The following is a 12790-nucleotide window of genomic DNA, read 5'->3' on the forward strand; positions in this document are numbered from 1 at the left end:
AATAAATGATAAAGTGATATTTGATGGTCAGAATATTAATTTACAACTTAAAAACGGGTCAATGACTCGCTTAACAATCGGTAAGACTGCATTAACAGGAGCACACACTAAGGCTGTATGTTGTGAAAATGGATGTTGTATGCCATTTATTTAATACAATTTAAAATTTTATTTTTAATGAAATGCCACAGAAGAGACAAAAGGAACCAAATCGATTTATACCAAATGGTTTTAACTTTCAGATTCCAAATAATCAACCACAACGAATTTTTTAAATCCCATCACAGCATCAACAGCAACAACAACCGCCACCATTTGATACCGTTTTAGAAGAAGGAACCATTAATGATGGGATTCAATATGTTAATGATGGTTTTGATACTATGATTCAAAGAGGTGGGCACCCTTAAACATTTATTTTATTTTTATATAAATGGATAACACAGATTTAAAAATTTTAATTGATGATTTAGTATTTAATCAAAATTTTCTTAGTTATTATGAATTAAAATCATATCTCCAAAAATATAATAATAATATAACGGGTGATGATATGGAATATTATTATCCATATTATAAAAATGAAATTTTGAAATATCATAATAAAATAATTTCTGAAATTAAAGACAAAATTAAAAATAATGAATATACAAAGGGAAAAACTAAATCACAACTTAAACAGTTGAAAGATTTCAAAAATAAAGTATTAACAGAAGAAGATATTGATGAATTATATAATTTATATAATCCTGAGCCACAAAAACCAAAGCCGAGGTCTAAAGTAGCAAATGTTCAACAGCTAAAGGAACAAAACGCCCAGGTTCTTCAGACCATAAATGATGCACAAGCTTTAATTTATGATTCATTAGTTAAACCATATTCAGCCCGACTTTTAAATGAAGATCAACTTTTGGAATTCATCCTTCAACATAAACTCGAAGCGGGAAAGTATATCAAACCTTTATATACAGCATATTTAAAACAAATGAATAGAATACATCCAGAATTAATGAAAGGAGGAATGAATTCCAAAACTTCATCATCCAAAATCAAAGCAGATAAAATTAAACCACTTGCAACACCAAAACCTCCAACGACAGTACCGCCTCCTCCTTCAGTTAATCCTTCATCATTCACTTTATTATATCCATTTCAAACATTAAAGAAGCAAAAAGATTTTAAAAGGATTTCAAAATATTAAATAAACCAACTGACCCAAAAATTCAACCGTTAAAGGAAAAATTTAGTCGCCCTTCATTTGCACCATATCCATATTCATACGAAATCGATCATTTAGAATATTCAAAAGGAAACGTTACTTATTTATTTGCCATTAACATTAACACTAGATATTTATATTGCATTCCAGTGAAAGGGAAAACAGAACAGGAAACAAGAAGAGCTATTCAATACTTACTAGATCATGAAAGAGTAGATAATATAAGGGGTGATGGTGATAAAGGATTTCAGGCAACTATGACTCATTATTTCCCACAAATTAATTTTTTCTTTTCATCCTCTCCATATACGTTTCATAATAAAATAGTTGATGCGGTAATGAGAACTCTTAGAGATGCGTTAGGGGTTAACGGTCAGATATACTGGGATGGAAATCATGACTCCATCATACAGCAGTTAGTATATTATTATAATAATACATGGCATAGAACTATAAACATGAAACCAGTGGAAATGAAAAATGATATTTCAAAAGAATGGGAATATATTAGAAAGCAAATGGAAAGGTTGAATGATGTTAAACGTGAACAAATTAATTCGGGGCTCATGAATTTTAAACAAGGGGATAAAGTTTTGATTCATCTCGATTATGGAAAAACTAATAAATCAATGACAAAAAGAAGACGAAGATTTGACACAATAGCTGAATTTGTTAGATATATTAACGGCAATGCATTAGTTGAAGTTGACAATAAATTAATAGAAATTCCGATTTATTTTATTACTCCATTATATTTAAATAATATTTAATTTTTTTATTTCGTAAGAAATGAGTGACAACAAAGCAGCCAAGAGTCCTGATTTAATTAAGATTCAGAGTCCAGACGATGAATATAAAAAGAAACTAAACAGAAGTAAATCAAAAATATGCTATTACAAAAAGAAGCCACAATGCGGTGGGGCTGATGCCCATAAAACTAATGGAACTGAAAACGATAAAGAGAAGAAGGAAATAATTGAAAAGTTAGAAACTTACCGTTCAATCCTTAAACTGAGTGAAGCAAAAATAAAAGAATTTAATAGAATAAATAAATTGATTGGAAGAGATGAATTTAATAAAGATGAATTTTTAAACTCTATCCAAATTTAATTTTTATTCCTCTTCGACAACATCTCTCTTTCCATCATTACTGCATAACCACATTTTCTCAGTTTTAGTGGTTTGTTATTTTTAGCAAGTTCTCGCATCATTTTTATCGTTTCCTCCCTTGTTATGATTCGTGGTAAATTTTGAGCTTGTGGGGTATTCATTTATGATAAAAATAAAAATTTAAATTATGCCGTTCTAAAGTTTGTGACAACATGACATTCTGACAACAGTCCCGGAAATAAACTTCATCGTAATGAACGTAAATGATTTGTCAAGACTTCTTCGTATATGTTTTGTCACTATGTCACTCGGTTAATTAACTTCTCTGAAAAAATGAGACAACATGACATTTTGACAACACAGCAGGATTAATGCAAAAATAAATTCCAATCATACTTTATAAAGCATCATTTACAGGTATTTCATCGTCAGTAAATGACCCAAAAATAATGTTTACGTTAATGTTTTTAGGTTATTCAATAATTAATTATTTTTGAAGAACTGAAGGTGCTACCATGTCACTATGTCACTCGGTTAATTAACTTCTCTGAAAAAATGAGACAACATGACATTCTGACAACAGTCGGGGAAATAAATGTTTACGTTAATGTTTACGTTAATGTTTTTAGGTTATTCAATAATTAATTATTTTTGAAGAACTGAAGGTGCTACCATGTTACCATGTGCTACCAGGTTAATTAACTTCTCTGAAAAAATGAGACAACATGACATTCTGACAACAGTCGGGGAAATAAATGTTTACGTTAATGTTTACGTTAATGTTTTTAGGTTATTCAATAATTAATTATTTTTGAAGAACTGAAGGTGCTACCATGTTACCATGTGCTACCAGGTTAATTAACTTCTCTGAAAAAATGAGACAACATGACATTCTGACAACAGTCCCGGAAATGTTTTGTCATGATTTCATCGTAATGAGTGTAAATGACCCAAAAATAATGTTTACGTTAATGTTTTTAGGTTATTCAATAATTAATTATTTTTGAAGAACTGAAGGTGCTACCATGTTACCATGTGCTACCAGGTTAATTAACTTCTCTGAAAAAATGAGACAACATGACATTCTGACAACAGTCCCGGAAATGTTTTGTCATGATTTCATCGTAATGAGTGTAAATGACCCAAAAATAATGTTTACGTTAATGTTTTTAGGTTATTCAATAATTAATTATTTTTGAAGAACTGAAGGTGCTACCATGTTACCATGTGCTACCAGGTTAATTAACTTCTCTGAAAAAATGAGACAACATGACATTCTGACAACAGTCCCGGAAATGTTTTGTCATGATTTCATCGTAATGAGTGTAAATGACCCAAAATAATGTTTACGTTAATGTTTTTAGGTTATTCAATAATTAATATTTTTGAAGAACTGAAGGTGCTACCATGTTACCATGTGCTACCAGGTTAATTAACTTCTCTGAAAAAATGAGACAACATGACATTTTGACAACACAGCAGGATTAATGCAAAAATAAATTCCAATCATACTTTATAAAGCATCATTTACAGGTATTTCATCATCAGTAAATGAATCCTCATTATCGTTTGGTTCAACCTGTTTATATAATCCTTTCATTTCTTCTTTCAAAACATAACACCATGTTTGTTTATCGTCTATTCTTCTATGTTTCCTATCACATTTATCCTTAATGCTCATTTGAAAGTTTTTGTCTTTCATGTCTGATGGTTTGCAGAATAGAGCATTTTTACATGTCATACCTGCACACAATTCATCATAATGTGTATTTATCCATACATCTAAAGGATTTGTTGATAATTCAATTAAATCTTGTTTGGCTTCAGTCATCGGTATGATTCGTACGTTAAATGATGAAAGGTCGTAATTGATAAAATACGTCAGTAAATTATCATAAAATTCCTTAGTGCATGAATCCATTAAATTCTTGAAGTAATCAAATTGACCCTTGAATTTACCATTAACTCTTAAAACTACGTATCTTCTGTCTCCAACTTCAATTTTGACAGGGTAGACGTTATTAGTTACGAAAATGAAGTTTGCAACGTAATGAGTGTAAATGACCCAAAATATATTTTAGGGTAGAAGGGTAGATCTAACCTCATTTCTACCCTCAGGAATTTTCATACGGAATCTCTTCTCTCGGTTTTCCGAGGGAAGCAATCATATGAGGAAATTCTTCTAAAATTTCTTTTGTCTGTTGGTTTTCAAACCAATGATATGCTTGCTTTGTAGAACGAAGAGCATTCATTATACTTTGCATTTGGTACATGTCATCTTTGACCGAACGAATGAGGCGAAGTTGTTTGTTATATTGTATGTACTCGTATTCTTCATTTATGGCTTCATGAACGATAGCAGTTGTTGTGTTCTCTGATGTTGACATTACTGTCATTTCATACAAAATAAAAATAATTTTAAAACTAACTTTATTTTTTCTGACTTTCACAAAAGACCAAAAATAAACGCTTTACATGTATTTTTCAGCAACTTCGTCAAATAATTTTATAGCTTTATCTATCTCATCTACTTCAAACGTTTCTTTACCTTTCATGGGAGCACCATACCTTTTCTCAAACTTTTCAAGTAGTTCTGTTTCAGCAGCTCTCATATCATTAACGAACACAACCTTGACTCTATTGACTGTACTGTCATATCTTTGAGTTATATTATATGTTCTTCCTATCTTATATCTCTTTGTATTGAAGTCCTTCGGTTTCTGAACGATGTAAAGTAAGCCTTCACTGCAACGTTCTGAGTCGAATGAACCATAAGTTATGAAGTTATATCCAACAACTGGGTCTAACCATAACAAAACTATTGGTATAAGACTTTTGTCTATAAGATATGCTCTTGTTCCATGAAATGCTACTGATATCATAAGCTCAGGATTTCTTGTCAAAATTTTCTGAGTAGAAGCAATTCTAACCCAGTCCTTTGTTTTCTTTCCAGATGGTGTTATAATGTCTGACAAAGAATATTTGTTGTATTTCTTTGAGTATCTTACGTTTAAATCACCTATTCTAACCACTTTGGTGTCATTGTCAATCTTTCTAACTGTTTCAAACTCAATGTTTGACATTACTGTCTTTACATACAAAATAAAAATTTTCTTAGAAAAAATTAGCGTTATTTTTCTAACTAATGAAATTCATGAAATTTGGTCATTTTTCAGACAAAAATAATGTTTAGGGTAGATGGTTAGATCTAACCTGATATCTACCCTCATTTCTACCCTCAAGATTTACAAACGTTTAACGTGATATACGTTATGAATTCGTGAAATTTTAAATATTTTTGTAGCTTCTATTTCTTCAGTTAATATATCAAAAATTTTAACAATGCCGAAAGTTTCTTTATACTTCTTCTTGACATCAGATAAAAGGAAATCATCAGCTGTTGGATAGTTTTTGTTCAGAAATGCTAACATGTCCATTTTATCTTCTGCTGGTTTCTCTACTTCTTTCTTTAAGTCAGCATAGTCGTTTCTCATACGTTCTATCTCTTTGACGGAGTAGTTATATTTCCTCATTGCTGCTTTACATTTTGAACATTGCGGATTCATTTTTGCGTTATACATTGAAATTTGACCTGCTAGAACAACTAAGGCGTCAATGGTTTTCTTTAACTCAAAAGTTGTTGGTTTTATTTGTCCATTCCATACTTTGCCTCTTCTGTCTTTATCTCTTATTTGCCACACACATTCAGCAGCTAATGAAACAAAGTTATCGTAAGTCTTAAACTCCTCAGATTTATATATGTCAGAAATGTTTTTATAAACCATGTCGCAATCTTTGTTCATAACTTTATGGTTGCAATGAAAACCAAGGAATTCATAATTTACTTTACGTATGAACTTCTTTATTTCTACTGAATCAGTAACTTTAACTTCAATTTCATCGAATTCAGGAATAGTTAGTTTTTGTTGCTGAACTTCCGGTAATTTAGGCAAATGGTCTATGATATCTTGCATTTCATATAGCTCCTCTCCATTTGTTTCATCTGTCGCACTACAGTCTAAATTACTTGTTAAAAGTTCTTGCTTTATTCTTTGCATTTCTGTTTCAAAAGTATATGAAGAAGGAATGAAGTTTTTCATCTCTACCAACATTGACGTAGGATTCATGATTAATGAATTTGGTGCCGTAGTTGTGGACAGAGTCCCGCCGTTCGTGGCTTGAATTGTTGTTGTGCCGATTGTTGAAATCATATCTTTTATACAAAATAAAAAAATAAAAATAAAACTAACTTTATTTCTTCTGTCTTAAGGAAATTCATGAAAATTCATGAGGGTAGAAATGAGGGTAGATATCAGGTTAGATCTAACCATCTACCCTAAACATTATTTTTGCTGAATTCAGCAACAAAATGAACGAGGTCAGGATGTATGTAAATACCTTTGAATTCATTTATAACGCCCTTAGTAAGCTCATAAAATGCTTGTTTTGAGGTGGAGCCAAAAGTGGCTCGACCGTATTCTTTCAACCAAAACTCAAGAATTTCCTGCATGAATTTTGTATAAAAAAACAACCGCCGGAATTCAGACGGTTGCTATATTCTTCACAAAATGCCTTATAATACTCTTCCCAGGACTTATTTTCCAACAACTTTCTAAAGTCTTTCCTAAACTGACTGACTGACTGACTGACTGACGGCACAAAGTGGCTTAACGAAAACATTAATATATAAAATTTCACGAAAATTCATAACGTATATCACGTTATACGTTTGTAAATCTTGAGGGTAGAAATGAGGGTAGAAATGAGGGTAGAAATGAGGTTAGATCTAACCATCTACCCTAAACATTATTTTTTGGTGTAAATAAATGGTACCATTAATGATATCATGACTGTTCTCGTTCATGTCTGATTTACATCTAATGAAAAAGTTTAGAAGAATTTTCTTATTCTTTCTGGCATATTTTTATCTTTCCAGTACTCCCGCTCTAATGGTCCCAGATGTGTTGGCTTCGACTCTCTCAAGTTCTTAGATGGTATAACACCTTCAACGCCTCCTTCATAAGTCTTGACAAATCATTTACGATGAAACCATTAACGTAAACATAAACGTAAACATTTATTTCCTGTGTTGTTGTCAAAATGTCATGTTGTCTCATTTTTTCAGAGAAGTTAATTAACCTGGTAGCACATGGTAACATGGTAGCACCTTCAGTTCTTCAAAAATAATTCATAAATGCCTTCCTCCAGGACTGTTGTCAAAATGTCATGTTGTCTCATTTTTTCAGAGAAGTTAATTAACCTGGTAGCACATGGTAACATGGTAGCACCTTCAGTTCTTCAAAAATAATTAATTATTGAATAACCTAAAAACCATTAACGTAAACATTAACGTAAACATTATTTCTGCAGTTCATCCATTACTTCATTACCTAATTAATTACAGACATAAAATATATTTAGTTCATTCGGTAAGCCTAAACCCTTTGGGTCAAGTCTCAAGTGTGTTTATTGAACTCGGTAAGCCTAAACCCTTTGGGTCAAGTCTCATGTGTGTTTATTGAACGCGGTACCATGCGAATACAGTCACAAATGGTGGCATATAATCTTTACCCAAGCCTGTTGGATTTGTTGTGAAAGTGTGTGAATGATTTCCTCCTGGTTCAGTTTGTCGAAAAGTCTTTTTTGCTGAATGGTTATAATCTGGAGATAAAACATCATTGCCAGCTTCATATTCTGAGTTGTATAATGGGTGGTCTCTTAATGAGTGGATATGGTCACCAGAAAAGTTTGTAGTTCCTGTATGAGTTTGTGGTGGAAGGTTTGCTTCTTTAATTTTCTTCGAACCTCCTGTTTGCTTTGAATATCTAGCACAGTATAAGAATTTATCTACAATCTGCTTCCACGTACCAAAACCTAAAACTGTTGCTGGATTTGTTGAATTCATTGATGTATAAATAGAACCAACAGGATATAATGTTTGAAGTATTTCATTTTTCATGCTTGTAATCACATCATTTACTTCCGACTTCTTTGCATAATTTTCATCAACATATGTTTTATCTGCTTTAAGGTCTAAACATCCTGAAACCCATTCTGTATCAGCTTTAACTTTAAAAGTCTCAAATGTCCATTCATGATACCATTCAACCTTTTCTTTAATTTCATTATCTTTTTCATCAACATAAACCAAATTTGCCTTCTTATTTAACTCACTATCCACATATTCCTTATCCACCTTCTTCATTATGTCATTTAGGAAACCTTCTATGAATTCCTCATTTAAATTAAATCTTCCAATCTTCAAAACTTTAGGAAATGCATTTAATGCGTAATATCTCTGTTCTTCTGGTGGAATTGATGTTATATCATCCGTTATACCTTTAATTTTAGAATTCATAAATAAAATTTCTTTTATATTTGATATCACTGCACCTCCTTTGCAAACGAATTCGAAATGGTCATTTTCAATACTATCTCCAAATCTCCATATTTCAACCTTTGCGTTTGTTCTGCCGTCTTTGAATTATATGCATATATGGCGTATGTAATGGTCTGAGGGACCTGGGTGTTTTGTGCCTTAAGTTGTTGTGGTTGCTGTTGTTTAATCATTTATTATGATTTAAAAATAAATATTTAATCTGTTATCTCATCACCTATTTTTTCTATTTGAAATTGCCATAATATTTCATTCATGAATTCTAAACCACAATCAAATAGGTCAGTTATTCTAAATTTAATATTGATAAATCTTTTGAATGAAGAATAAATGAATTCCCGGATAATTGAAACGGATATGATAGAAAATGTGTTTAAGTTGATGGATAAAATGTTTTGTATTGATGGGTAAGAGTTAGGGTCTAATGTTTGATGTGAAAATCTCATTGGGGTATTAACTTTATCACATTTGATTAAAATGAAATTGGAACCAGTGTCAGAATACAAAACATCCCCAACATCTTTTTCAAAATTTAATATTCCCAACAATGAACGAAGATGAGGAGTACAAAATTTAATTTTCAGCGGGAATTTAATAAGGTTATTTATTTCATCAAGTTCAAAAGTTTATCAGGTTTGATTTAAAAATTTTCTTCATACCATACGATAAATGATTCATTTAAATAACTTAAAATCGTGTTAATATCCCATTTCGCTATCACATTATTTATATACATATCATACGTTTTTTCATGGTCATCTTTTAATAAATGATATATAATCTGAAGGGTCTAAAAGAATGGGATTAAATTTACCACTCACAGAAACGAGAGTAACATTATAAATTCCGCTAACTGTTAAATTTAATTCACAGCTATTATTCGAAATAATATTGATAATTGACATTTTTATTACGAATAAAAATATGGTAAAGCGTTATTTTCCAGTGATAAATAAAACTAGAATAAGATTACCTCAAGAATTCATAAATTCAACGAATAAGAAATTCATTCATGTTATAAATTTTAGTGTTTTCAGAAAATATGAGTCAATGTCATATTCATCAACAGGTTATATTTCACTTCATTCAAATTTAGTTCAATCAAACCCATATAATGACCATTTCATAAGATTTTCAGATGGTATTAAAAATGTAATTGATAGATTAAAATATGAACAGATTGACAATATCGAATTTTGGAATTTTGGTTTAAATATCCCGATGGAAAAAAGATTGAAGTTAAAGATAAAGCTGATACTATAACAAAAACAATTACAATGACCGATCCGGATAGTGGGGAACAAAAAGAAATAAAACAAACGATAGAAACTGGTGAAAGGTCAATTATTATTGATTATGATTCAAAGGATTATTATTCAATAATGTTAATGCTTGAATATTAAATAGCCTTAACAAAGAATTTTTCAAGTGATATTTTATATTCATCAACTATTTTATTATAAATATCATTATATGTTAAATGAAGTTCAGTTGTTGTTCCGTTCTTTGATATCTTAATTGTGCTAATATCCTTTATAGGATTTATTTTTGCAACTGTTCCGCAGCATGAAACCTCATCATCTATGAAAAATTGAATCTTAACGTCTGAATCTTGAACATCACAAAGAATGGCGATAATGTGAATTAATGATTCATAAGGTAAAATAATTAACACGGATTGATCAATTAAATTTATTATTGAATCATAATTATTAATTATTATTATCACGTAAATTTTCATTAATTCAGAATTAATGTCTATTTTATATGGGTTCTCGATGTTTGATGAAAGAGGTGGGGTATGTTGGATAAGTGGGAATTTCAACAGGTTCTTTACCGGGTTCAGATAAAAATGATTGGGTCTCCATCTTCTATTTTGCTCCTCCTCCTTTTTCGGTAAGTCACGAGTTAATAAATTTGGTTGAGTTTGCTGACCTTTGTTAATTCAGGGCTACATTAACTTTAACATTTTGAATAATTCGTGATTTATCATCATTTACGTTATAACCAACCGTAATCTCTGCTTTTGCGTTAGTGTTCTTTTGACTAGTGAAACGTCTTCTCATTTATAATCGAATAAAAAAAATATATTTAAACTTTTATTTGCTGGAACTTTTGAATCTATTATTCCCTGTATTTGTTCATGAAGTTGATTTTTAGCTGTTTCATCGTAATTAATAGACCTAATATATTCATTAATTGCATTCTTATAATCATCTGATTTCTCAAATTTTCTTTTATCTGATTCCTTAACTAAATCATAAGTTAACCTCGTTGCTGATATAATGGTTTCTTAATTAAATCTCTTGAATGCTTGAGATAAAGCACATGATGCAATTCTTGCTACTATAATTGGTTGGAATTGCTGTTTAAGTTCATCTTTAACATTTGCGAAAACTGGATCGAATAAAGCAACTTTAAAGAATTTCTTAGCTGAAATTTCAGGTCTAATATTTGCATATTGACCATCAAACTGGTTAGAATATCGTGGTAATCCATCCGGTCCCTCTTCAACAGCATTTAATTCTTCATTGAAATAAGAATATGGATTATGACGGTATGAATTAATTGGACCATTTTCACCTTCTCCAATGTATTGTTTAACAGCTTTTCCATTTTCATCAAATTGCATAGGATAACGTTCATTATATGCTTTACGTTTAGGATAATCAGTTATAGTTAATTTATAACCATTTATGACTTTAATATAGGGTGTCCAAAGGTGCGTTTAGCACAGCGCTCTATATGAGACTATTAAAGGAGATATATGCTGATTATAAATATATAATAAAAAATATGAATATATTTATATGATGAGTATGTTGTATTTTGGCGCCATGCCGGTATATAAAATGAATTTTGAGACAAGAGGCGGTTTCGCGGGAAATTTTGGCAGGATTTTTTTCATTTTTTTAATGAATCATAAAGAAAACATCCTCGCTCTTGCAAAAAAATGCAAAGACTGTAAAAAAATCTACGAGACATTGGTAAAATGCTTCGGTATGGATGCTCCTAGCTATTCCACTGTAACGTATCATGTTAGGATGTATCACTTCATGAACAAAAAGGCGCCCATCATAAAAATTGACAAAAAATCGCCGGATCAAAGAAAAATCAAAGCAATTCTTCAAGCGCTAGATGAAGACCCAAGAGCATCACTCAGAAGGATAGAGGAGATGACAAAGATACCACGTACAACAGTCAGTTATTATCTGCACAATTATTTGAACTACAAACTAGCGTATACACGTTGGGTTCCGCACAACCTTAATTCAGTTCAAAAAAAATCTAGAGTCCAATCTTCGAAAGAGCTCCTCTCTATATTGGGTGCGTATCAATCCAAGAAGTTTCGCTTTTTAGTAACAGGGGACGAGTCTTGGTTTCAATATGCAACAGAAGCCAAAATCATGTGGATCCCGAAGGATGAAAATCCGCAAACATTCCCGAAGAAAAAATTGACACACCAATGATGATGTTGTCGGTTTTTTGGGGCGTGAATGGCATCATCGCAATTGATATTCTTCAAAAACCTAATACGATGAATGCTCAGTATCTAATTGACAATGTTCTTACTCAAATTATCATTCTGATGAGTTTGAGAAATCCAAACAACAAAAACAAAAGTTTGCAATTCATTTTGATAATTCAAGAGTTCACAAAAGTCATAAGGTAATGAATTACTTGGTGGAAAACAATGTCAAAGTTGTTCCAAACCCAATTTATTCACCTGATATTGCACCCTCTGACTTTTATTTATTCGGCACGCTAAAAAAGAGAGCTGAAGGACGCGAATTCGCGAGTCCAGATGATCTTGAAAATTTTGCAAGAGAGCAATTTGAGCAATTTTCTCATGATGATTTAAAGCGTGTCTTTCAAGCCTGGATCGATCGCTGCGAACGCGTGATTGAATCCAATGGTGATTATATTTAAATAAACTTTATATATATGTAACTTGTTTATTTCTATTCGCAGTATTCAGGTTTGTGCTAAACACACCTTTGGACACCCTATATTACCTTGACCATCAGTAACGAAAACTTCATTTATACCATCAGGTTTTCCAT

The 12790-nt window shown here is 31.2% G+C and overlaps 6 protein-coding genes and 1 pseudogene across 7 annotated transcripts, besides 4 other annotated features; 3 read left to right on the forward strand and 4 right to left on the reverse strand.

The window, feature by feature from the left end:
* The first annotated feature begins 1251 nt into the window (after positions 1–1251).
* Positions 1252–12790: part of a mobile genetic element that runs on past the window's edge.
* TVAGG3_0623520 (uncharacterized protein) lies at positions 1558–1989 on the forward strand (the record flags this gene model as incomplete). Its single annotated transcript, XM_051240442.1, has 1 exon — positions 1558–1989. One exon carries the CDS (start codon positions 1558–1560, stop codon positions 1987–1989), a length of 432 nt encoding a protein of 143 aa, XP_051087029.1.
* Positions 2009–2329, forward strand: TVAGG3_0623530 (uncharacterized protein; the record flags this gene model as incomplete). Its single annotated transcript, XM_051240443.1, has 1 exon — positions 2009–2329. The coding sequence occupies one exon, from the start codon at positions 2009–2011 to the stop codon at positions 2327–2329; it is 321 nt and encodes a 106-aa protein (XP_051087030.1).
* TVAGG3_0623540 (uncharacterized protein) lies at positions 3843–4160 on the reverse strand (the record flags this gene model as incomplete). Its single annotated transcript, XM_051240444.1, has 1 exon — positions 3843–4160. One exon carries the CDS (start codon positions 4158–4160, stop codon positions 3843–3845), a length of 318 nt encoding a protein of 105 aa, XP_051087031.1.
* TVAGG3_0623550 (KilA, N-terminal/APSES-type HTH, DNA-binding family) lies at positions 4444–4725 on the reverse strand (the record flags this gene model as incomplete). The annotated part of the gene is made up of 1 exon (XM_051240445.1): positions 4444–4725. The coding sequence occupies one exon, from the start codon at positions 4723–4725 to the stop codon at positions 4444–4446; it is 282 nt and encodes a 93-aa protein (XP_051087032.1).
* TVAGG3_0623560 (organellar and viral DNA polymerase type B) lies at positions 4801–5211 on the reverse strand (the record flags this gene model as incomplete). The annotated part of the gene is made up of 1 exon (XM_051240446.1): positions 4801–5211. One exon carries the CDS (start codon positions 5209–5211, stop codon positions 4801–4803), a length of 411 nt encoding a protein of 136 aa, XP_051087033.1.
* Positions 7845–8687, reverse strand: TVAGG3_0623570 (phage tail repeat-like family; the record flags this gene model as incomplete). The annotated part of the gene is made up of 1 exon (XM_051240447.1): positions 7845–8687. One exon carries the CDS (start codon positions 8685–8687, stop codon positions 7845–7847), a length of 843 nt encoding a protein of 280 aa, XP_051087034.1.
* Positions 11435–11462: a terminal%2Cinverted (terminal inverted repeat of Mariner transposon ID:TVAGG3_0623580).
* Positions 11435–12736: a mobile genetic element.
* On the forward strand, positions 11531–12656 carry TVAGG3_0623590 (annotated as a pseudogene). Its single transcript has one exon. A coding segment is annotated over exon 1 (1126 nt).
* Positions 12709–12736: a terminal%2Cinverted (terminal inverted repeat of Mariner transposon ID:TVAGG3_0623580).

This window comes from Trichomonas vaginalis, chromosome III, assembly GCF_026262505.1.
Source record: "Trichomonas vaginalis G3 chromosome III, whole genome shotgun sequence".
In the NCBI taxonomy this organism is placed as follows: domain Eukaryota; phylum Parabasalia; order Trichomonadida; family Trichomonadidae; genus Trichomonas; species Trichomonas vaginalis.